At 58.1% G+C, this 24,309-nt stretch overlaps 1 protein-coding gene across 1 annotated transcript in view; it reads right to left on the bottom strand.

Moving 5' to 3' along the window:
* LOC137460927 (guanine nucleotide exchange factor VAV2-like) overlaps positions 1–22,997 on the bottom strand; it is a 37,232-nt gene extending 14,235 nt beyond the window's left edge. Inside the window, exon 1 of the mRNA XM_068170947.1 lies at positions 22,286–22,997. Coding sequence (XP_068027048.1) covers positions 22,286–22,489 — 204 coding nt within the window. The 5' untranslated portion in view covers positions 22,490–22,997. The remainder of the gene's footprint in view (positions 1–22,285) is intronic.
* Positions 22,998–24,309: the final 1,312 nt, after the last annotated feature.

The raw sequence follows: 24,309 nt of genomic DNA, 5'->3' as shown, positions 1-24,309 counted from the left end.
TCCGGATTGCAGCGAGGAGGGGAGCTGGATGCTGCAGCTGATCCCATCCTCTCTGCTCAGCTGCTCCTCTCCATCCTCCTTCCAAAGCCCCCCCCCACCACCACCACGGCTTCAGTGGGATGAAAATTCTCTGGGCACCAAAGGACAACCCTGGGAGCTTCTAATGGGAGAGGATCAATGCAGCTGAGCAGGCAATGGTCCTAAAACCAGGAGCTCATTGAGCTGTAAATTGAGGTCACTTTATTGACAGCATCTCCGTGCAGTCAAACACAGCCTCTGCCTGTTTTTAGCAGCAGCCCTGTCCTATTTTTCACAGGATCATTAAGGTTGAGAAAGCTCTCTGAGATCATCCAGCCCAACCAGCAGCCCAGCTCCACCACAGCCCCAGCTGCCATGGCCACACAGTTATTGACCACCTCCGAGGGCTGGGCACTCCACCACCTCCCTGGGCAGCCTCTGCCAACCCCTGACCACCCTTGCAGCCAAGAAATTGCTCCTGATCTCCAAGCTTAACCCTCCCCTGGTGCAACTTGAGGCCATTTCCTCTCACTCCACCACTTGTCTCCTTGGGAGAAGAGACCAACCCCAACCTCACTCCGACTTCCTTCCCTCCAGGCTAAACACCCCCAGGTTCCCCCTGAGCTGCTCCTCATTTCCCTAAGTGCCACCCAACTGAAGCCCAATTTCCCTCCTTGACCTGCCTGTACATCCCCTCAAGAGGGATTTTTTTCTGGTTGCCTTTGCTTCTGCTTCAGATGAATCCTCCCCTTAGCAACTACCTCCCAAACACCACACAGAGGCTTTCCCCAGCACGGAAGGAAGGCTCAAGCAGCAGCAAGCAGCAGCAGCAAGCAGCCAGGCAGCTTTTATTTGGTCAGGATTAATGCACCCCTTCCATTTCTGTGCAAGCCCTGAGCTGGAAGTTATTAAAAACATTTGTTTGGAAGCCAGCAGGATGCTTTTAAAAGAGAGACAGACAGCAAACATTAAGACAGGTCTGGCTCCTGTGAAAACAGCCATGGCACAGATTAGGCTGAGCTGTTAGGAATAAATTGCTCCTCTGCATAATGCAATTGAGGCTATAAAAAGGAGAGGGGGAGGAAGAGAGAGGGGGGGGGGGGGGGTGGTGGAAAAAAAAAGCCCCACCACACACCCTAAAATAAATGAAGGCTGTGTAGTATTTTACAGGGCCATAAACACCCAGGGAAATAAAACTTCCTTCCCCCTGAGGTGTAGCTTCCAAGGCAGAAGGCTCCTCTACGAGGCAGGGCTCCACAGAGGGAGAGGAACCTCCTCCAGCTGCCTCCCTGGGAGAGGGGAGCAGCACTAACAGCTGATGGCAAGTCAGCATGACCCCTCGCTCTCAGCTGCATGCAAGACTGAGCCTTCTGGGGGCTGGGGTTTAATTGGAGCACACTCCCCACACCACCAGCAGCAGCCTTCCCTCCCCAGGGTTCAAAGAGGCAAGAGGAGAGGAAAGCCTTTGCTCAGCCTTGGGTGAGTAATGAGCCTTCCAGGCAAGGCTTCTCACTCAGCTGAGGGAGCTGGGGCTGCTTAGCCTGGAGAAGAGGAGGCTCAGGGGAGACCTTCTTGCTCTCTGCAACTCCCTGCAGGGAGGTTGGAGCCAGCTGGGGGTTGGTCTCTTCTCCCAGGCAGCCAGAACAAGAGGACACAGTCTCAAGCTGTGCCAGGGGAGGTTGAGGCTGGAGGTGAGGAGAAAGTTCTTCCCAGCAAGAGTTGTTAACCATTGGGATGTGCTGCCCAGGGAGGTGGTGGAGTCCCCACCCCTGGGGGTGTTCAGGAGGGGATTGGATGTGGCACTTGGAGCCATGGTTTAGCTGTCAGGAGGTGCTGGGTGACAGCTTGGACTCGATGAGCTCTGAGGTCTTTTCCAACCTTATTGATTCCATGAGAGGTAGACCAGCCCTGCTCTGCCCATGCTGGCTCTCCCTACAGAGAGTCACAGCCAGGCAGGGGTTGGAAGGGACCTCCAGGGGTCACTGAGTCCAAAGGAGGATCACCTAGGGCAGCTCACACAGGAACACCTTCAGACAGCTCCTGAGGAAGAGCTCAGTCCCAGCATCACCAAGGGTTTGCCAGCAGCTGAGGAGCACAGACAGAGGTCCCAGATGCAGCTGACCCCCTTGGCATGCCTGACCTCCCCCCACCCAGGGCTGGACAGAGGCTTCTGACTCACTCCTCAGCTGGGCAGAAGGGATCAAAGGGATCTGAGGTTTCTTCCCTCCTGCCAAACAAAAAGCCTCCTTCAGGCCTAAGAAACTGACCTCATGCAGCCTGGAATAACCCAAGGAACATCAATTAGGAGTGATGCAAACCCACCCACAATCTGAAATGAAACTCCAGCTCCACTTCTGGTTTCCAGCCACCTCAGCCCTTCCTTGCTCTTGAGCCTCTGCTCTAACTCAGACACTCAACTTTTGAACTCCTGCCTCTCCTCCTCCTCAGCACAAGGAACAAGCTCTCAGCAGCTTCCCAGCCAGCCATGGCACCTCAGCCACCAACCACACATCCACATCCCAGAGGAGGACCTGCTGGCTACACAAGCACCAGGATCACATCCACCTTCCCCATCCTACCCCCCAGCCCAGCTGCTGCAGACAGTGGGGTGTGAGAGCTGAGAACACAGCAGCTCATGGACAGCTCAGCCATGGACACCTCCAGCTCCCAGGAGGAGCTCTCATGCAGCCTCTCCAGGAGCTGAGTGGGACAGAGGCACACAGCACCTGCAAGCCCCTGGCTTCACCTTGCACAGCTCCATCCTTCAGCAAGACCTTTTCCTCCATGAGAAGCTCCAAGGTCCCACTGCAGGGCAGTGTGCCCCACAGAGCAAACCAGCCCCAGCTCTGCTCCTAAACCCCTGGGGAGGCTGCCACCAGCAGCTCAGCTCTCTAGCAGCAGCCAGAGCCTCCTCCCCAGCTGCCAGCTCCATTAGGCTATGAGGTTAGGGGATCCATCACTCAAGCAGCTCAGTGGGCAAGCAACATCCAGCTGGGAGAGGATGGATGGCCCAGGAATGGAGCTCCTGCTCAGGCACAAGTGTCACAACCTCCCTCAGCCAACCTCACACCACCAGGGCACAGCAGCTGCAAGCCAGACCTGGGTCCTGCTTTGTCCTTGTGCAGAGGGATGTGAACCATCACAGCATGCTGGAGTGCAGAGAGGCAGAGAATCAGCACTGTCAGGGTTGGAAGGGACTGGGGGGGATGGAGCAGAACCAGAAGTGGGGAGATTGAGATTGCCTGTGAGGAAGAAGTTGTTCCCCAGGAGGGTGGTGAGAGCCTGACACAGGCTGCCCAGGGAGGTGGTGGCAGCCTCATGCCTGGAGGTGTTTGGTGGCTGTGAGCAACCTGCTGTGGTGTGAGGTGTCCCTGGCCATGGCAGGGGGTTGGGACTGGCTGAGCCTTGAGCTCCCTTCCAACCCTGACAGTGCTGTGATTCTATCATGAGAGCTTCTGCTGGCAAAGGGCTTGGTGCCAGCTTGGACCTGGGCATGCAGGAGGCAAACAGAAGTAACTTAAATAACCTCTCACTGCCTTGGGTGGGGGCACTGCTAAAGGAGGCTGGAGGGGGCCGGGACCAGGCTGGAGGGGAGGGGGGGGGCCAGGGCCAGGCTGGAGGGGAGGGGGCCAGGGCCAGGACCAGGCTGGAGGGGAGGGGGCCAGGACCAGGACCAGGCTCGAGGGGAAGGGGGGGCCAGGACCAGGCTGGAGGGGAGGGGGCCAGGACCAGGCTGGAGGGGAGGGGGCCAGGACCAGGACCAGGCTGGAGGGGGCCTTGCACAACCTGATCCAGTGGAAGGTTTCCCCTGCCCACGGCTGGGGCTTGGAGCTGGATGACCTTGCAGGTCCCTTCCAACCCAACCCCTTCCATGATGCCTACAGAAGCAGCAGGCTCTGGGAGCAGCCCCCCAGCAGTGGCTGAGCCCTGGGGGGAGCTGTCAGCCGTTGCCTCAAAGCCACAGGGCTGTGCTAACAACATCTCCTCCCTGGGTCTGAAATTCCTCCTTATTGTAAGCCACCCACAGCAAAGTTCTGCAGAAGTTTCCTTTTCCCAAAGAACTGCAGGGGGGGAAAGGAGGGGGAGGGGGATAAAAATGAGGCCAAAAAAACACCCAGGGAGCAAGCTGGGAGCTGGAGCAGCCAACAGCAAGCCCTAGGCTGGAAGCAGCTCCAGTCAGCCCTCATCAGCCTGCAGCCTCCCAGAGCCTGGCAGGAGGATGCTAAAGAGCCCAAGGAGCAGGGGGAGGGAAGCTGAGGAAGTGAGATCTCCTCTCCAGCCCTAATGGACACTGAAAACAAGAAAGGAGCCAGAAAGGAGGTTGTGGCTCTGCCTCCACCACAGGATGGGGTGGGGATGCCCCCCCAAACCACCCCCAGGAGGCATTTTCTCCAAGGCTCTGAGCAAAACCCTGAGTGGGTGGAGGGAGGGGAAGCTCCACAGCAACTCTCCAGCACACAAAGCCCCCCAAAGCCTGGCTGCCAACGTGACAGAGACAAACCCAAGCAGTTATTAAAGTCCCCTGCAGCACACAGACAACTTCAACACCTTGCTTTTGTGTGTGCCTCTGGTTCCCTCTCTGCTCTGGCAAGGAGAAGCTGCCCCTGCTCCTGCAGCACCGAGGAGAACAGCCCTGCTTGGGGGAAGGATGAGGAGCTAGGGAGAGCACTACCTGGGGTCTCCCCTTTGGGGCTCTCTGAAGGGAGAGCACCACCTGGGGTCTCCCCCTACCTGGGGTCTCCCCTTTGGGGCTTCTCTGGAGGGAGAGCACCCCCTGGGGTCTCCCCTTTGGGGCTCTCTGGAGGGAGAGCACCCCCTGGGGTCTCCCCTTTGGGGCTCTCTGGAGGGAGAGCACTACCTGGGGTCTCCCCCTACCTGGGTTCTCCCCCTTGTGGCTTCTCTGGAGGGAGAGCACTCCTCGGGGCTCACCCCCTGGGGTCTCTCCCCCTTGGGGCTCTCCACAGGGAGAACACCTTTAAGCACTGCAAGGCCTCCAGAAGGTCTCCCCTGAGCCTCCTCTTCTCCAGGTTGAACAACCCCAACTCCCTCAGCCTGACCTCACAGCAGAGGGCTTCCATCCTCCCAGCATCGCTGTGGCCTCCCCTGGCCCTGCTCCAGCAGGTCCCTGTCTGTGCTGAGGACTCCAGAGGCACCCCAGCACTGCAGGGGGGTCTCAGCAGGGCAGAGCAGAAGGGGCAGAGCAGGGGTAATGCACATCTGCCTGGTCTCCAGCCAGGTGAGCTCCTCTCCTGCTCTGTGTGCCCAGCCAGGCTCACCTCTCTCCTCTCCTCTAACAGGGTGTATGGAGCTGGTCCTCACCACAGCTTCAGTCCTGTGTCCAGTTCTGGGGTCCACAGTTTTGGAAAGAGGTTGAGCTGCTGGAAGGTGTCCAGAGAAGGGCAACAAAGCTGGGGAGGGGTCTGGAGCACAGCCCTGGGAGGAGAGGCTGAGGGAGCTGGGTTTGCTTAGCCTGGAGAAGAGGAGGCTCAGGGGAGACCTTCTTGCTCTCTCCAACTCCCTGCAGGGAGGTTGTAGCCAGGTGGGGGTTGGGCTCTTCTGCCAGGCACCTAGCACCAGAACAAGAGGACACAGTCTGAAGCTGTGCCAGGGGAGGTTTAGGCTGGAGGTGAGGAAGAAGTTCTTCCCAGCAAGAGAGATTGGCCACTGGGATGTGATGTGGTGCTGGGTGAGAGGTTGGACTTGATGATCTCAAAGGTCTCTTCCAACCTGGTTCATTCTATCCTTTCCTATCCTATCCTATCTCAGCAGAGAGCTGTGAGCCAGACCCCAGACCTGCACAGGGGCAGCAGCCTGGCAAGCCCCAAGGCCTGGCCACCCTTCCCTTCAGGTGCCAGCTCTCAGATGCTCCTGCAAGCATCTGCAGCCCCATGAGCTGGTTTGGCTCTGGCTCCTGCACAGAGCATCTCCCCTGCAGGAATGCAGCAGATAGGAAGGATTCAGAGAGTCACAGAACTGCCAGGGCTGGAAGGGAGCTCAAGGCTCAGCCAGTTCCAACCCCTCATCTCCAGGCTAAGCAACCCCAGCTCCCTCAGCCTCTCCTCACAGGGCTTGTGACTGTGGCCTCTCCCCATCCTCAGTGCCCTCACACTGCAGCAGGTTGCTCACAGCCCCATCCAGCCTGGCATTTCCCCCCCAGCCTGGCATCCCAGGACTCTGCTGCCAGCCTGACCCCTGCCAGAAGAAGCCAAAGCAGGCAGAGGTGCTGCTGGCTGAAGCAGGGAGACAAAAGGACAACTCCAGTTCCCCCTGCACACCAGAGCCTCACACAGCACAGCACTGCACCATCCTTCCCCTCCCTCCCCTTGCAGAGGAACAGATTTTTCTCACCCTGCCAAAAAGCCCCCCAGGAGCTGTGAAAATGCAATGAGGCTTCCTCCTCCTCCACCAGATTCATTAGTTTGGGGCCTTTCATCAGAGGCTCTCACCCCCCAGCAGCTGTATGCTAATTCCCCCCCTCAGAAGGGCTGGATTATCATCCCTGGGAACAGATGTGGCAGCAGCTCCAGAATCTGGAGGCTACCACACAAAAAAATATGTTAGCCTGAGCTGGGCACCAGCCTGAGGGTGTGTTAGGGAGTGCTGAGCACCCAGGGGAGCAGCTCAGCCCCCAGCCCCTCCTCCTGCTGTGGTAGGTGGGTGGGGGGCCCCCAGCAGCAGCATGGGCAGCAGGGAAGAGAGCAGCTAGAGAGGGGCAAAGGTTCACAACAGCATCCTGCATCCCTTGGCATGGGGGGGGGGGCTGGAAGGGAGCTCTGGACATCATCCAGTCCAACCCCCCCTGCCCCAGCAGGGCAGCCCCAGCAGCTTTCCCAGCAGCACAGCTCCCAGCTGGGGCTGGAAGCTCTCCAAGGAAGGAGACTCCACAACCTCCCTGGGCAGCCTGCTTCAGCCCTCCAGCAGCCTCACACCAAAGAAGTTTCTCCTCCTGTTCAGATGGAACCTCCTGGGCTCCAGTTTGTGCCCCTTGCCCTGTCCCTCAGCACCACTGAGCAGAGTCTGCCCCCAGCCTCTTGCCCCCCAGCTTTTATCTCTTGCTGAGCATTGCTCAGCTCCCCTCTGGGGCTGCTCTTCTCCAAGCTCTCAGCCCCAGGGCTCTCAGCTTTTGCTCCTCACAGAGCTGCTCCAGGCCCCTTCAGCATATCTGCAGCCCCCTCTGGTCTCTCCCCAGCAGTTCTCTGTCCCTCCTGAACTGAGGAACCCAGAACTGGACTCCAGATGTGGCCCCACCAGGACACAGCAGAGGCAGAGGAGAGCCTCCCTCGACCTGCTGGGCCACACTCTTCTTAATCCCCTCTAGAAGACCATTGGCTTCTTGGCCAGGAGGGTGAACTTCTCCACCAGCACTCCCAGGTCCTTCTCCAGAGAGCTGCTTCCCAGCAGGTCACCTCCCCAGCTGTTCTGCTGCAGGGGGTTGATTCCTCCCCAGGTGGGAGAAACTTCATGAGTAGGGTAAAATAGGGTAGGGTAGAATAGGGTAGAATAGACCAGACCAGGTTGGAAAAGACCTTTGAGATCATCAAGTCCAACCTCTCACCCAGCACCACCTAATCAACTCAACCATGGCACCAAGCACCCCATCCAGTCTCCTCCTAAACACCTCCAGGGATGGGGACTCCACCACCTCCCTGGGCAGCACATCCCCAGGGCCAATCTCTCTTGCTGGGAAGAACTTCTTCCTCACCTCCAGCCTAAACCTCCCCTGGCACAGCTTGAGACTGTGTCCTCTTGTTCTGGTGCTGCTTGCCTGCCTGGGAGAAGAGACCAACCCCCAGCTGGCTCCAACCTCCCTTCAGGTAGTTGCAGAGAGCAAGAAGGTCTCCCCTGAGCCTCCTCTTCTCCAGGCTGCCCAGGTCCACCCATGAGGGCTGTGCTCCAGGCTGCCCAGGTCCAAATGATCACCAGCAGCAATGGGATTGAGATCTGAACAACAAAACCACCCCCAAGCAATGAGAGAGGGAGAGCAAGGGAGAGGCTGTGATTCACAGTGAGCCAGAAGATCCCCCTGGGGTTCCCAGAGCTTGGGCACCAAGGGGGATGCAGGAAGCTCCTCTGTTTTGGGGGGGGGAGGGGGTTTGAGGGGTGCCTGCCTCTGTGGGGCTGGCTGTGTGCACAGCCTTCTTTCCAAGCAAATCCAGCAGCCAAAGGTTCAGCATCCCCCCCTGGAGCTGATGTCCCCAGGGTGGCTGCTGCAGTAATTAATGCCAGAATCTCTTTATGACCTTTGAATGAATTGTTCTTTTCTGAAGGGAAAGCTGTGAAACACCTCAGCAAATATAATTAAGGGGGAAAAGGAGGAGGGGGGAGAGGGAGGGAGGGAGGGAGGGAGGGAGGGAGGGAGGAGAGGCTGACAAAAAAATGATCTAGAATTAAATCTCACTCTAATTAGAAATTGCTGATTGTGACAACCTGGCTGAGGAAGCCTCTCCCAGGCAGCTCCTGCAGCCTCATTAAAGCTTCCTCATTACCCTTCCTGAGGTAGCCAAGCTGCCAAGAGAAGGGAAATTTACTTCTAACCTTTGTCACCCCTAAGGGGTAAAAATAAACCCCACACACACACACCTCCCATGCTTAAATGATATCACAGAATGGGTTGGGTTGGAAGAGATCCTTAAAGGTCATCCATCCAGTTCCAACCCTCAGCCATGGGCAGGGAAACCTCCCACTGGATCAGGTTGCTCAAGGCTCTGTCCAGCCTGGGCTTGGTCACCTAGAATATGGCTTTGGTCACCTCCAACATGGCCTTGGTCACCTAGAATATGGCTTTGGTCACCCCCAGCCTGGCCTTGGTCACCTAGAACATGGCTTTGGTCACCTCCAGCCTGGCCTTGGTCACCTCCAATATGGCTTTGGTCACCTAGAACATGGCTTTGGTCACCTCCAACCTGGCCTTAGTCACCTAGAACATGGCTTTGGTCACCTCCAACATGGCTTTGGCCACCTCCAACCTGGGCTTGATCACCTCCAGCCTGGGCTTGGGTCACCTCCAACATGGCTTTGGTCACCTCCAACCTGGCCTTGGCCACCTCCAACATGGCTTTGGTCACCTCCAACATGGCCTTGGTCACCTCCAGCCTGGCCTTGGTCACCTCCAACATGGCTTTAGTCACCTAGAACATGGCTTTGGTCACCTCCAGCCTGGGCTTGATCACCTCCAACCTGGGCTTGGTCACCTCCAGCCTCCTTCAGCAGTGCACACAAGAGCTCAACATCCCCACCCAAGACACTGAGATGTCATCTGAGTTACTTCTATTTAACCCTTGCATGCCCAAGCCCCAGCTGGCACCAAGCCCTTTGCAAGCAGCAGCTCTGCCTCTGGCCACAGCCCTCTGGACTAGGACAAAGCAGGAGGTGGGGCTGGCTTTCATCTCTTGGCCTTGTCCAGCCTGGCCTTGAACACCTCTACTCAGCCCTGGTGAGACCCCACCTGGAGTACTGTGTCCAGTTCTGGAGCCCCTATTACAAGAGGGATGTGGAGGTGCTGGAACGTGTCCAGAGAAGGGCCACAAGGATGATCAGAGGGCTGGAGCTCCTCTCCTATGAGGACAGACTGAAGGAGTTGGGGCTGTTCAGTCTGGAGAAGAGAAGGCTCCGAGGAGACCTAATTGTGGCCTTCCAGGATCTGAAGGGGGCTCCAGGAAGGCTGGGGAGGGACTGCTCAGGATCTCAGGTAGTGATAGGACTAGGGGGAATGGAATGAAGCTGGAGGTGGGGAGATTCAGGCTAGATGTGAGGAGGAAGTTCTTCACCATGAGAGTGGTGAAACCCTGGAATGGGTTGTCCAGGGAGGTGGTCGAGGCCCTGTCCCTGGAGGTGTTTAAGCCCAGGCTGGATGAGGCTCTGGCCAGGCTGATCTAGTGTGGGGTGTCCCTGCCCATGGCAGTGGGGTTGGAACTAGATGATCCTTGTGGTCCCCTCCAACCCTGAATGAAACTATGAAACTATGAAACCTCCAGGGCAGGGGCATCCAGAGCCTTCCTGGACAACCTCTTCCAGTGTCTCCCCAGGAAGGATTTCTTCCTGATCTCCAGCTCAGCTCCCTTCCCTCTCATCCCATCTCAAGCCCTGGGAAGAAGTCCATGTTCCTCCATGTGGGCAAAGCCTGGTGACCTGCACCTGAACACTCCAAGGCTCAAAAGCCTTCCAGCAGGGCATGAGCCAAACCCCTGCATGGCTCCACTCCCCTTTCCCAGCTTCAGCACCAGCCCTCTTTCCCCACCCTCCACAGCCACCCCTTGTGCTGCAAGGAACAGGTTTGGCCTCTCTGACCCAAGCCTGCTCTAGCTCAGGCCAAGCTCTCAGCAGGGAGACACAGATTGCATCATGCAGAAGGACAGCAGAGAAAGCAGGTGGGGAGCAGTAATTACAGCCCCTTGACAAGCCCCCAGCCCTGGAGACACTCCAGGCCAGGCTGGAGGAAGCCTTGAGCAATCTGCTGTAGTGGGAGGTGTGTCCCTGCCCACAGCCCACCTGGGCAACTGCACATCTGCCCAGAAGCAGCCACCTGAGCTGGTCCTGCAAGCAGCAGAGGATGCCCTGGGTTGGAAGGGACCTTGGCAGGTCAGCCAGCCCAGCTCAAGCTGGTCTTGCAAGCACCACAGAATGGTTTGGGTTGGAAGGGAGCCTTCAAAGGTCAGCTAGTCCAACCCTGCTGCAGTAAGCAGGGACATCCTGAACCACAGCAGCTGGCTCAGAGTCTCACCAAGCCTGACCCTGAGTGTAGAATCATAGACTCAACAAGGTTGGAAGAGACCTCAGAGGTCATCAAGTCCAACCTGCCACCCAAGACCTCCTGACTAACTAAACCATGGCTCCAAGTGCCACATCCAAGCCCCTCCTGAACACCTCCAGGGATGGGGACTCCACCACCTCCCTGGGCAAATGCCTCCCAAGAGCTGGAAGCCACAGCACCACAGCCTTGGGCTCCTGGAATGGTTTGTGTTGGCAAAGACTTCCAAGAGCATCACTTCCAACTGTTGACCCAACACCATCATGGCCTTCAAACCATGCCCTGAAGTGACCTGGAGGGAACCTGGAAGTGTTAAATGCTGTCCTTGCAGGCAACACAGGTTAAGGAGATGCCCAAGGAGAGGTGGGAGGCAGGTGGGATACTGCTCAGTGCCCCCCAGCAGCAGAGCTCCTCCTCAGCTCCCCCAGAGCTCTCCAGCTCATGGCCATGCTGCTGGAGACCTGCCCAGCCTGGTGTGGTGCCAGCCACCAGGGCACATTCCCCTGCACACAGCAATCACCCACTGCCAGAGGCAGCACTGCAGGGGAAACCTGCACCCAGCTTGCCCACCCTGAGGCCAGGGGGCTGAGGCTGGAGCCCACCACTTGCTCCAGCAGGAATTCCCAGGCAACAGCCCCCCCCAAAAAAACCCTTGCAGCAGATCAGAAGGGAGAAGCTGAGCTGTAAGAGAGGGGAAAGCAGAAAACAAACTCTGCCAAGGAAGATGCTGGGCAGGGCAGCAGCAAAGCTCTGGGTTTGTTTTCCCTTTCAAGTCACAATTCTCCCACAGCCAAGCTGAGACTTCCCTCTCTCTTCTTGTGCCTCCTCCCCTCTCTGAGGCTCAACAAGAGCCTTCCTTGAAAGAGCACTCACATGAGAAAGTGCTTCCCAAGCATGCAGAGGGTCTGCCCTGCTGCTGGCCACATTTCCTGTCCTGGGGACTTCCCCTTCCACGAGGGGTTTCCAGGGCTTGCCACTCTCCAGCCCTCAACAAAAAGGCCACTTCATGGATAGCTAATGGGGGAGAGGGGCAGGGAGGCAGGGAGGGAGGGAGGCAGGGAGGGAGGGAGGGAGGGAGGCAGGCAGGGAGGGAGGGAGGGAGGCAGGCAGGGAGGGAGGGAGGCAGGCAGGGAGGGAGGGAGGCAGGCAGGGAGGGAGGGAGGGAGGGAGGCAGGGAGGGAGGGAGGCAGGCAGGGAGGGAGGGAGGGAGGGAGGCAGGGAGGGAGGCAGGCAGGGAGGGAGGCAGGCAGGGAGGGAGGCAGGCAGGGAGGGAGGCAGGCAGGGAGGGAGGCAGGGAGGGAGGCAGGCAGGGAGGGAGGCAGGCAGGGAGGGAGGGAGGCAGGCAGGCAGGGAGGCAGGCAGGGAGGGAGGCAGGCAGGGAGGGAGGCAGGCAGGCAGGGAGGCAGGCAGGCAGGGAGGCAGGCAGGCAGGGAGGGAGGGAGGCAGGCAGGGAGGGAGGCAGGCAGGGAGGGAGGCAGGCAGGGAGGCAGGCAGGCAGGGAGGGAGGGAGGCAGGCAGGGAGGGAGGCAGGCAGGGAGGGAGGCAGGCAGGGAGGGAGGCAGGCAGGGAGGGAGGGAGGGAGGCAGGCAGGCAGGCATCTCCCAACTCTTGCTGCTTCTGCCACAGCCTCCCAGGAGCAGGGCTCTGCTGCAGGGGAAATCTGGCTCCCTGCACAAGCTTGGATGCTCCCAGCCCAGCTGTGAACACCTCAGGAACCTGATAAACCCCAAAGCAGCCAAACAAGCTGTCCCAGGGCAGCAGAAGAGGTCACCCAGCACACCTCCCTGCAGAGGAACCCAGGAGACAAGTCCTCAGCAAGGACACACCAGCAGGTCCTGCTTTCCCACAGGGATGGTGGAGCAGCCCTCATGGCCAATGGTTTCTTGGGGTGTACTAAAGAAGAGTGGAGCCAGCAGATCAAGGGAGGTTCTCCTCCCCTCTCTGCTCTGCCCTGGCGAGGCCACAGCTGGAGTATCTGGTCCAGTTCTGGGCTCCTCAGGTCAAGAGGGACAGGGAAGTGCTGGAGAGAGAGCAACAGAGGCCATGAAGGTGCTGAGGGGCCTGAAGCATCTCTGTGAGGAGGGAAGGTTGAGAGCCTGGAGAAGAGCAGCCCCAGAGGGGAGCTGACTGATGCTCTGCAAGAACTAAAGGACCTGAGGCAGGCAAGAGGCTGGGGCCAGGCTCTTCCAAGTGGTGCCCAGGCACAGGACAAGGGGCAATGGGCACAAACAGGAGGAGAAACTTCTTTGGTGTGAGGGTGCTGAGCCCTGGAGCAGGCTGCCCAGGGAGGTTGTGGAGTCTCCTTCTCTGCAGAGCTTCCAGCCCCAGCTGGGCATCGTGCTGCTGGGCAAGCTGCTGGGGGTGCCCCTGCTGGAGCAGGGGGTTGGACTGGATGAAGTCCAGAGGTCTTTGCCAACCCCCTGCCACACTGGGATTCTGTGATCCCCAGCTCTCACCCTGCCCCAGCTCCAGGACAGAGCCCAGGACACGCTGCCTGCCCCCAGCGCAGGTTTGCTCAGCAGGCAGCCGAAGGCCTCCCTCAGGCAGCTGAGCTGAGTGCAGCTCACAGATCATCCTGTGTTTGTGGCAGTCAACAGAAACCACTGCTCCTGCTCCTCCCCTTCTTGATCCACAAGCCTCCTCTGTTCCCTCCTCAGCCCTTTTCAAACACCAGATGTTCCACTGAGCTGCAAACCACCATAAAACACAACAAGAGATCCGAAGGCTATAAAAGGGCCAATTTACTGCCCCCCCTCCATCAGCACTACAGCTAGGCTGGAGGAGAAGGAGGACATGGCCTTTGTGAGAACCCTTTAACCTTCTCCCTCTCCCCATACATCAATACCCTCCTCATCTGTGGGCAAGAGCCAAGCCCCAGTGCAGGCAAGCACAGGGAGCAGCTCCTTGAGCCCAGCCAGGACCACCAGCGGTCAGCACGGACCAGGAGAGAGCACAGAGCTGATGCAGGATGGGAGATGCTCCCCAGGTCCAGCAAGCCTGGCCAGGTCCCTCCTGAGAAGTCCAGCAGCAGCAGCAGCACAAGGAAGCCAATCTGATTCAGCACTGAGCCTCTGCCACAGGCAGAGCTGCAGAGAGCAGAGCTGCAGAGAGCAGATCACACACCCCACCCCCCCAGGAGCCCAAGGAGCAGAGCGAGTCAGGATGTGAGTCAGGCTGCTGGCTTTCCAGGGAGGACCTTCCAGCTGAATCCTTGCTGTCCAGACAGGGCAGGCCCACAGGGTTACAAAACCAGGACAGACTGCACATCTCTTCTTGCTGCCCAAGCAACAGAAGAGACACAGGGGGCAGGCAGCATCCTTTGTCCTCTGGGGTGTGATGGGGCAGGGCTTGCAGCCCTCCCCTCAGCTTCAAACAGCTCTTCCAGGGACCTGAGGAGAGCAAGGGCTCTCTGAGCTAGAAATGGTCCCAAACTTGCTCTGCAGGAGTAGGTAGGTTGGGGATTGCAGGGCCAGCTACTACTTTCTCCCCAGTGACTTCTCCTGATGTTTTCTGGGTGTTTTGTTTTCCAGAGCAAGAGGCTTGGAGCCCTGAGCAGCAGCCTGAGCCCCCTGGAGCTCTGCCAGCTCTTCCCTGTGGTGGAGTCCTCCTGGGTTTTGCTGGAGCATGAACATCCTCTGACACCAGGGGAGAGGACTCAGATGGCCAAATGACCTGCCAGAGACCTGCAAAGCTTCCAGCTTAGGCCACCTTAGCTAAACCTTCCCATGAGCAGGGACTGCACCCAACAGGGCTGAGCTGGCCCAGGATGGGATCCCAGCTGACTACTCCCAGCAGCAGCACAAACCAGCCACGTCCAGAGGGCAGGCAGAGCACAGCCACAGGGCTCAGCAGTTACCCAAGGCAGAGCAGGTGAGGGCAGCAGGTGCTCAGAAGCAGCAGAGTTTTGTTACACACCAGGCTCAAGGCTCTGCTTGCAGGCTTGACCAACCTCCACCTGCACTGAACCACAGCCAGGAGAGCCCCAGCCCTGCCTGGCCCTGCACTGCCCAGCCAGGAGGCTCCAAGCCATCACAGAGGGTGGAGGGCAAGGAGGGGTTGCATTTCAGTTGTATCATCAGATGAAGCAACCAAAGAAAACAGAAGAGGGGAGGGAGAAGGCACTTTGATTAGAAACAGACCTTTTTCCAGCCTGCTTCTTGCAGGGCAGATGCAACACTGGGGGAAAGAATTAAAGCTGAGCCTGAAGCTGCCCAAGGCAGACTGAAACAGAAGGTCCTTCCCCTCCTTATCAGAAGGGCACTGCAGGCCACGTGGCTTGGAAGCAGCAGGACACATCCTGGGGGCGGCAGGGGAGCCCAGGAGGCTGCTGTACCCACAGCCCAAAGCAGAGCCCTCAGGCTCACACCCATGGAGAGCTGGAGGTGGCTCGCTGCAGGATGGCAGCAGGGATGGTTGAGTGAGCAGCCAAGCACCAGCAGTGAGCCCCATGGCTCCTGGGCTGCTGCACAGGCAGCTGGCCTCAGCACTACCAGCAGAGCTGGGTGCCCTGATGGGGCACCAAGCAAGTCTGAGGGTGGGATGAGGGAGCTGGGGAGCTGTGCTGGCTGCTGGCAGCACTTCAGCATCACAGAGGATTCAGTGGAAGTCAAGGGCAGTGTGAGGAGGCAGGAGAGAAGCTGGATGCAACTCCAAGGAGGGGGCTCCGTGCTTTGGAATCACAGAAACATTGTGGTGGTTGGAAGAGACCTTTCAGATCATCAAGTCCAACCCTCACCCCAGCACTGCCATGGCCCTCAGCTCCACAGCTCAGGAAGCCCTGCAGGGATGGGGACTCCAGCACTGCCCTGGGCAGCCTGGGCCAGAGCTTCACAACCCTTTGGGGGAAGAAATTGCTCCTCATGTCCAACCTAAAACCTCCCCTGGGCCATTTCCTCGTGTCCTATCACTTGCTCCCAGGGAGGACAGACCAAGTCCCACCTCTCTCCAGCCTCCTTTCATGTGGTCAAGGCCCCCAAGCCCACCAGCAGCACCTCATGCTCCTTATGAGAGCTGAATGCCCCCAAAGCAGGGAACCCTTTGGGTTGCAAAAGGCCTTGCAGATCATCAGCTCCAACCCTTAAGCCAGCACTGCCAGCTCCCCAACTAAACCATGTCCCTCAGCACCGCATCCCCACAGGCTGGGGAGCCCTGCAGGGATGGGGACAGTGTGTTCCTGGAGGGGCCAAGCACCGAGGTAACCTGTGCTCTTGGCAGCACACCCAGCACCAGGAGGATGGACAAGCCAAGCATTTTTCACAGCTCATCAAGATGCTGCTGAGAGAGGAGGCAGCTTCCAAGGCTGGTCCCCACTTGAAAAGCCACCAAATTGACTGGGGTGGCTTTGGCTTTGTGCTTTCAAAAGCATCCATTCATTCCAGCCTCTGCTCCTGCTAGGTAATTAATGCAGGTATTTAACTCTCATCAATCATTCAAGGAAGGAGGGAAAGGAGGGGGGAAAAAAAAAGGAGTTTTCACTGCTTTTCATGCTTTTCTGGCACTGCTGCCAGGATCCATCTTACACTTCCCACCTTCTCCTGCCCCAACAGAAGAACCTCTGCTATGAGGACAGACTGAGGGAGTTGGGGTTGGGCAGGCTGGAGGGGAGAAGGCTCCCAGGAGACCTAATTGTGGCCTCCCAGCATCTGAAGTGGGCTACAAGAAAGCTGGGGAGGGACTTTTGAGGGTGCCAGGGAGGGATAGGGCTGGGGGGGATGGAGCAAAAGTAGAAGTGGGGAGATTGAGATTGGATGTGGGAAGAAGTTGTTCCCCAGGAGGGTGGTGAGAGCCTGGCACAGGTTGCCCAGGGAGGTGGTGGCAGCCTCCTGCCTGGAGGTGTTTGCAGCCAGGCTGGAGGTGGCTGTGAGCAACCTGCTGCAGTGTGAGGTGTCCCTGGCCATGGCAGGGGGTTGGAACTGGCTGAGCCATGAGGTCCCTTCCAACCCTGACAGTTCTGTGACCTATGTGCAGGTCTACACTGCAACCTCACCCAAGAGCTGGAGAGAGGGGGCTGCCTCTGAGCTAAGACATGGTTTGAAGGTGCTGTTTAAGATGCAGGAGGCAGAGGGAAGGGCTGCAATGAGTTCCTCTTTGCAAGGAGCTCCCCAGTTGGGCCACAGAAGACAGAGCACCTTTCTTCCCTTTGTGAAGCTCAGCACATCCGAAGGGGAAGTCACTGAGACGCAGCAAACACTGAGATGCAATGAGGCCATTCCCCCCCCCTCCCCTCTCTCTTTTTACAGCCTGCTTTGGAACAGAACTCAGTTTCAAGAAGCTGGAGAGTAAATAAAAGAGCCAGAGGGCCTGAGCAGGGCAAACTGGAGTGCAGCCACACAGCTACACCATGCTCCAACAAGCCACCTCCAGACCATGCTCCAACAAGCCACCTCCCCAGGTAGCGCTGGATGATATTTAACCCTCCTGACAAATGGAAGCAGCTACAAGCACAGGAGCTATAAAACCTTCAGGTGACATGCTAAAAAAAGTCCCCCAGAGCCTCCTGAATAATTGCTGGCACCAAGCACTCCAATGCTCCTTCCTCTCCCACACACCTGGGGGAAGCAGGTCGCTACGAAGCAGCTGCTCTGGGTTGTCACTGCAAATGAGTGCCTCCATCATCAATAAACAAGACTTGGAGGGCAAATTATTGTCATCCCCCAGAAGAAAGAAGAAATCAAATCAAATCAAAGCCATCTGACAGCTCAGTGAGGTGTGGAGGACATCACTGAGCCATCAATCGTGGGGAGTCGGTCGTCTGCCTCGGCTCCTTAATAAGAGCAATACAGTGGTGGGCAGCCAAGACACGATGCCAATTACAGTGGCTGTGCCTCATCAGCCTCCAGAGCTCTAATAAAACCTCCAGGCACTGCACAGAGAGCTGGATTATCTCTAGAGAGATGTCAATATGCTGCCAAACAAGAATCCTTAACGAGCTGACCGTCACTGCTACCTTAAAGCACACAAGCAGCACGTCCCCAGCTGCTTCGGGGGGAGCAGAGAGGGAACTGTCAGGCAGGAGCAAAGAAAATAGGAGCTGGCAGTGCCCAGGTCAGCCTTAAAGGAAGGGAGGGGTGCAAGAGTGGGGAGGCATTGGAACAGGCTGCCCAGGGAGGTGGTGGAGCCCCCAGCCCTGCAGGTTTTTAAGGCCAGGCTGGAGGTGGCCCTGAGCAGCCTGCTGTAGTGTGAGGTGTGCCTGGCCATGGCAAGGGGGGTGGAACTGGCTGAGCCTTGAGGTCCCTTTCCAACCCTGACAATTCTATGATCTATGTGCGGGTCTACACTGCAACCTCACCCAAGAGCTGGAGAGATTGGGCTGCCTCTGGCTGAGACAGCTGCAAGAATCATAGAAGGGCTCAGGCTGGAAGGGAGCTCTGAGATCATCTCCTCCAATCAGCTCCCCGCCATGGGCAGGGACATCTCTCAGCCAGACTCAGCTGCTCTGTCCTGACCAAAAGCAGATGAAATGAGCAGGGCCATCTGTGTGTGGCTTTGAGCATCACCTGGGGGGAGCTGGGGCATCCTGGTGGCTGTAGATGGAGTTCTTCTGCCTTCTAGTCATAGAATAGTTTGGGTTGGAAGGGACCTTAAAGACCATCTAGTTCCAACCCCACTGCTGTGGGCAGGGACACCTCTCACCAGCCCAGGCTGCTCAAGGCCTCATCCAAGCTGCCCTTGAAGCCCCCCCAGGGAGGAGGCAGCCTTGAAGGTCCCTTCCAAGCCAAACCATTCCATCAACCTATAGGGACACCACCTTCCCCACCCAGCTGGAACCACAAGTCCCTCACCCCCAGCTGGCCTCGCTGTGCTGCAAGCAGGAGCTGGATCTCCATCCTCCCCAAAGCCTCAGACCTTCAACAGCTGAGAGTGAAAACAAATCAGCACAGCAGGGGATGAAAAACAACAACAACAACACAACCCCAACAACAAAGAAAGAAAGAGGAAACCAACCCAAAGGCAGCAGGCAGGCACAGAGCAGTGTCTGGAGCTGGGAGTGTTTCTGGGCAGAGATGTGATTCCCCCTCCAGGCTCACCTGGGGCTGAAAACCTGTTCCTGCTTACACACCTGCAGCATTTCATTCACCCAGAGAGGGGAGGGCAGGCTGCTCCTGGCTGCTGCACGTCTGGCAGCGCTGTCTTGCCCCCTGGCAATCAGGGCAAAGCATGCACTGATCATCACAAGCCACCTCTGGAGTTTCCAGCCAGGCTCTGTCTTGCACATCCCTACCCCCCTGCCTACAACACCCTGAAGGGAGGCTGTAGCCAGGTGGGGGTTGGTCTCTTCTCCCAGGCAAGCAGCACCAGAACAAGAGGACACAGTCTCAAGCTGTGCCAGGGGAAGCTTAAGCTCAAGGTGAGGAGAAAGATCTTCACAGAGAGAATTGTTAGCCACTGGGATGTGCTGCCCAGGGAGGTGGTGGAGTCCCCATCCCTGGAGGTGTTCAAGAGGGGATTGGATGTGGCCCTTGGAGCCATGGTTTAGCTGTCAGGAGGTGTTGGGTGACAGCTTGGACTTGATGATCTCTGAGCTGTTTTCCAACCTTATTGACTCTATGATCACAGCCCTGTGACAAAGATGGGGTCCTACAAGCTTCTGCTGGGATCCAGCCTGGAGAGGCTGAAGTGCTCCCTGATAGCTGCAGCCAGGCTGAGGCACGGTGGGGATGGACCTCAGTCCCCACCCTGCCACTGGAACAGATTGCCCAGGGAGGTTGGGGAGGATGCCCCAGGAAGGTCAGGTCAGAAAAGGCCTTGAGCATCCTGCTCTAGAGGAAGGTGTCCCTGCCTGTAGGTGTTGGGTGACAGGTTGGACTTGATGATCTTTAAGGTGTCTTCCAACCTTAATGATTCTGTGATAGAATCAGTAAGGTTGGAAATGACCTCAGAGATCATCAAGTCCAACCTGTCACCCAACACCTCCTGACTACTAAACCATGGCACCAAATGCCACATCCAATCCCCTCCTGAACACCTCCAGGGATGGGGACTCCACCACCTCCCTGGGCAGCACATCCCAATGGCCAGCTCCTCTCTCTGGGAAGATCTTTCTCCTCACCTTGAGCTTAAACTTCCCCTGGCACAGCTTGAGACTGTGTCCTTTTGTTCTGGCTGCCTGGGGAAGAGACCAACCCCCACCTGGCTGCAGCCTCCCTTCAGGGAGTTGCAGAGAGCAAGAAGGTCTCCCCTGAGCCTCCTCTTCTCCAGGCTAAACGATTCTATGACAGGGGGGAGGGGGGTTGGACCCAGATGATGTTGAAGATCCCTTCTAACCCAACCCTTTCTATCCATCTATGCAAAGCAGGTTTGTAGGGCTCCAGCACAGAGCCTGCCACTCTCAGGGTGTTCTCACGAGGCCCCAGGAGCCACAGTTTATATTTGGAAGCATCAGCTGGGAGAGAAGACAGTTTGATCTCTTTATAGCCTGGAGAGCCAAGAGGAAATCTCCACAGCCTTGTCCCACCCTGGGAGGAGGCACCGGGGATGTGTTGTTGTTTACTTCTGTGCCAGCAGCTCTCACCCATCGGTGCCGAGCCCAGGCTGGCTGTCACCGCGCGGCTGGGACTTCCCACCCTGCCGCTTCCCTCCAGATCAAGGTCTCTGGATGCCGGCCAGCAGCGGCAGCCTCATCCCCACGGAACTAAAACGCACTCTGCCCCCCCCCCCATCCCCCCAAAGCGTCCCGAGTTCGGGGTCTGCACGCCTCAGGGGGGCAAGCTCACCGCCGTCCCCAAACGCATCCCGCTCGGGGAGGAGATGGAGCAGCCCCAAACCGGCACCACCACCCCGGGACAGAACTCTGGTGGAAGAGGGGAAAGGCACTTCCTGGCTGAGCAGCGTGAGCCAGGGCTCCCAGCATTGTTATCCGAGAGCTTCCAGAGAGGGAAAGCAGCCTGCCTGCCGCCCGCCCCGGCCACCGGCGAATCTCCCTTTCCCCACTCAAATCCCACCTGGCTCCGGACTAAAAGAGGAGCTTTCATTCCCTGCTCGTCCAGACAGGAGCTGCCGGGGAAAGGAGGCCAAAGTAACCCCCCCACACACACACACACACTTCCCCCCCGCCGTGGAAGCGAGGCCAACGTGCCCTGTTTCATTTGCTTCTCATCGATTTCACTTCCCGATTCCCATGCAAATATCGCAGCAGCTCCGTTTGCAAACCCAGCAGCAGCAGCAGAGTGTTTGGACCCAAAACAACCCAAACTAAGTAGTTTGCTTATTTATCAGGGTTTGGTTTTTTTAGGGGGGTAATGTTTCAGGCTGTGTGTCCCCCCCCCCAAAAAATAAAACAAACAACCACCAGAGACTGGAAACGCTTCCCAGAAACCGGAGGAACCCCTCCGAGGATGGAGTCACCCCCAGGAGGTGAAGTTTCCCCCCCCCCCAGGAGGTGAAGTTCCCCCCCCCCAAGGCATGAACGAGCTGGGTGCAGGAAAAGGGGGTGCGAAAAAACAAGGGGGGGGGGGATGGAACCCGCAGGAAAAAAGGGGAGTGGGTACAAACAAAAGGGGGTGCACACATAAAGGGAGGGGGGACAGTTGCAGCTGGACTCGCTGAACCAAGTCCCTTCCCCCCCCATCACCCCAAGCAGCCGCAGAACCCCTGAGATGGATTTGGGGGGGGGGGGGTTCCACGACACACAGGGAGAGGCAAGCCCTAGGCTGGACTTAGGGAGGGGACACAGAGCACACAGACCCTCCCCCCGCCAGGCTTTAGAGCACCGGGGGGGGTTGTGTGGGTGTGGGGGGCAGAGGGTTATTATTTATTTGCTTGTTTTGCTTTTCATCTTTCTGGTCAAACTTTTGCCCTCAAGGTCAGCACCTCCTGCCCCCCCACTCCCCCCCCCCCCAAACACATCAAAGCCCTCGGAGTCCTCCCTCCTCTTCCCCACAGCTCCAGCGTTTGCTTTTGTTTGGAGATGACACACGGAGCGGGGTTGGGAGGGGGGGAAATGTTTCTCCCCTGCCCGGAGCCCTCGGGGCTGAGCCTGCTCCGGGCACGACCGGAGGATGCAACCGGGGTGGGGGGGGAACGAACTGAAGGTTAATTTAGGGGAGGGGGAAGCTGAAGGGTAATTTGGAGGGGCTGAAAGGCAGCTTGGAGGGGGAAGGTGTGAAGAACAGCTTAAAGTAGGGGATGGAAGAGCAGTTTGGAGGCGGCTTATGGGTAGCTTGAGAGGGCTTAAGGGCAGTTGTGGGGGGAGGGCTAAAGGGTAATTTGGAGGGGTTGAAAAGCAGCCTTGGGGGTCGGGGTTTAAGGGGGGAAAAGAGCTGAAGGGCAGTTAGGAGGCGGCTTAAGGGCAGCTTATGGGGGGGTTGAAGGGCAGTTTTAAGAGGGGTGGGGGGTGCTGAAGCAGTCGCTCTCCTACGCACCCCCTCCCCAAGTCCACTCTCATTCACGCACCCCACCAAGTTGTGCCGGAGTGCAACAGCCGCATCCAGGGGAAACTCGGGGGAATGGGGGGTGGGAGGGTCCCCTTAACCTCCTACCCCCGAGAGCTTCCCCCCACCCACCGCACCCATCCCCTCCTACCTGGGACATCTGCGGCCTGAAGTTGATGTCCTTGAGGTCGATGGAGCCGGGGGACAGGTTGTGGAGCAGCTGGCACAGCAAGACCCCATCCCGCAGCGCCTGCGCCAGGTCGAAGACCACCGCCGAGGGCCAGACCACCCGGTGGTTCGGGGGCAAAACTTTGCAGTCGATCAGCCAGCGCCCGCACTGCCTCCACTCCTCCATGGCCGCCGGCCTTCGTCCTCCTTCTCTTCCTCCTCCTCCTCCTCGCTCAGGGGCAGCGGGCGGCTGCTCTGCACCGCGGCTCCACCGCGCTACGGCCCCGCTCCATCGCCGCCCGCCGCCCGGGGAAGCATCACTCCACGCCGGGGCTTGCAGGAGGAGGAGGAAGAAGGAGGAGGAGGAGGAGAAAGAGGAGGAGGAGGAAGAGGGGCGGCGCGGAGTTTTCCGGCTGCCCCTGCCCCCGCCGCGGCCCCACCGCCTCGGCCGGGGTTAGGCGCGTCGCATCCTCCCGGGAACAAAGCGGGAGGAGTGTTGCGGAGTGGGGCGGGGGGAGAAGGAAGGTGGTGGGAAAGAAGCGGGCACCGGGGGGGTGGGGAGCGTGTCACCCCCAGGTAACTTCGTGCCGCGTTCCACACACACACAGCCCGGTGCTCCAAAGCGAAGTTCCGCCGAACCCCACCTGCGCGGGCGCGGAGCTGGCGCCGGGGATGCCGCTGCCGCGGGTGGGATCTCCGTGCCCCCCGCCCCGGGCAGGCGGGGAGGAGCCGCCGGACCGCCCCCCGCCCCCGCCGCCCTTTGTCTGCGGGAGCCCGGCCCGGGAGCGGGGGGGGGCGGCGGCACAGGGCTGGGGCTGGCTCCGCTCCGCGCTGCCTGCCAGGGGCTCACAGCTATTTGCTTGCTGGTTTTTATTCTCCCCACACACGCACCCCCTTTTTTATCTTTCCTTTTCCTCCCTTTCCTCCCCTCCCTTTTCTCCTTTTCCTCCCTCCCCCCCCCCCCCCCCTTTTCTTCTTCCTGTTTTCCTTTTCTTCCTTTTCCTTATTTTTCCTTCTTATCCTTTTTTCATTTTCATTTTTTTGCTCCCTTTTTTCCTCCATTTATTTTCTCTTTTCCTTGTTTTCCTTTTTTCTCCTATTTTCCCTTTTTTCTTTTTTTCCCCCTATTCCCTCTTCACCCCCCTTTCCCATTTTTCTTTTTATCCCTCATCTCCTGCCTTCCCTTTCTTTCCCTCATCTCCTGCCTTCCCTTTCTTTCCCTCATCTCCTGCCTTCCCTTTCTTTCCCTTTCTCCTGCCTTCCCTTTCTTTCCCTTTCTCCTGCCTTCCCTTTCTTTCCCTCATCTCCTGCCTTCCCTTTCTTTCCCTCATCTCCTGCCTTCCCTTTCTTTCCCTCATCTCCTGCCTTCCCTTTCTTTCCCTTTCTCCTGCCTTCCCTTTCTTTCCCTCATCTCCTGCCTTCCCTTTCTTTCCCTCATCTCCTGCCTTCCCTTTCTTTCCCTCATCTCCTGCCTTCCCTTTCTTTCCCTTTCTCCTGCTTTCCCTTTCTTTCCCTTTTCTCCTTCTCCCCACCCTGTATCACTCACTCCCCCCTGCCACCCCTGCCTCACTCCCTGCCCATGCAAACCTCACCAAGCTGCTGTTCCCCCCCCAGCTCAGGGGGGAGCAGAGCTGCCATCCCCACTTTGCAGCCTAGATCCCCCATCATCCCCCTCCTCCCCCCCACCCCTGCCCACACACGCCAGAGGGACCCCAGCAAGACTCCTTCCAAGGCCTCCTCACCCTCCCTCTGCCCTCACACACAAGACCAGGCTTTGTCTGCCTGCTGACTCCCACTCTGCATCCCGTGTTTGGGTTGCAAATACAGGAGGGAGATGTTTAACCCAAACAGGCCATCCTGTTCCTTGCCTCTCCCACATGAGGACAACTCCTAGAATTCATTACCAGTGTATTTATGAGGGGAAAAAAATCCCCAACCCTCAGCTCTCAGCCATTATCTCCTTGGCAGCAAACTCTTGACAAATCTCTCATTTTCACTGGTGGCTTC

The sequence above is a fragment of the Melanerpes formicivorus genome, unplaced genomic scaffold (assembly GCF_026170545.1).
Source record: "Melanerpes formicivorus ecotype bairdi unplaced genomic scaffold, bMelFor1.0.p_v2 SCAF_905, whole genome shotgun sequence".
Taxonomy (NCBI): domain Eukaryota; kingdom Metazoa; phylum Chordata; class Aves; order Piciformes; family Picidae; genus Melanerpes; species Melanerpes formicivorus.
Note: the sequence above shows the minus strand (reverse complement) of the source record. Positions and strands in the feature narration are given on the sequence as shown.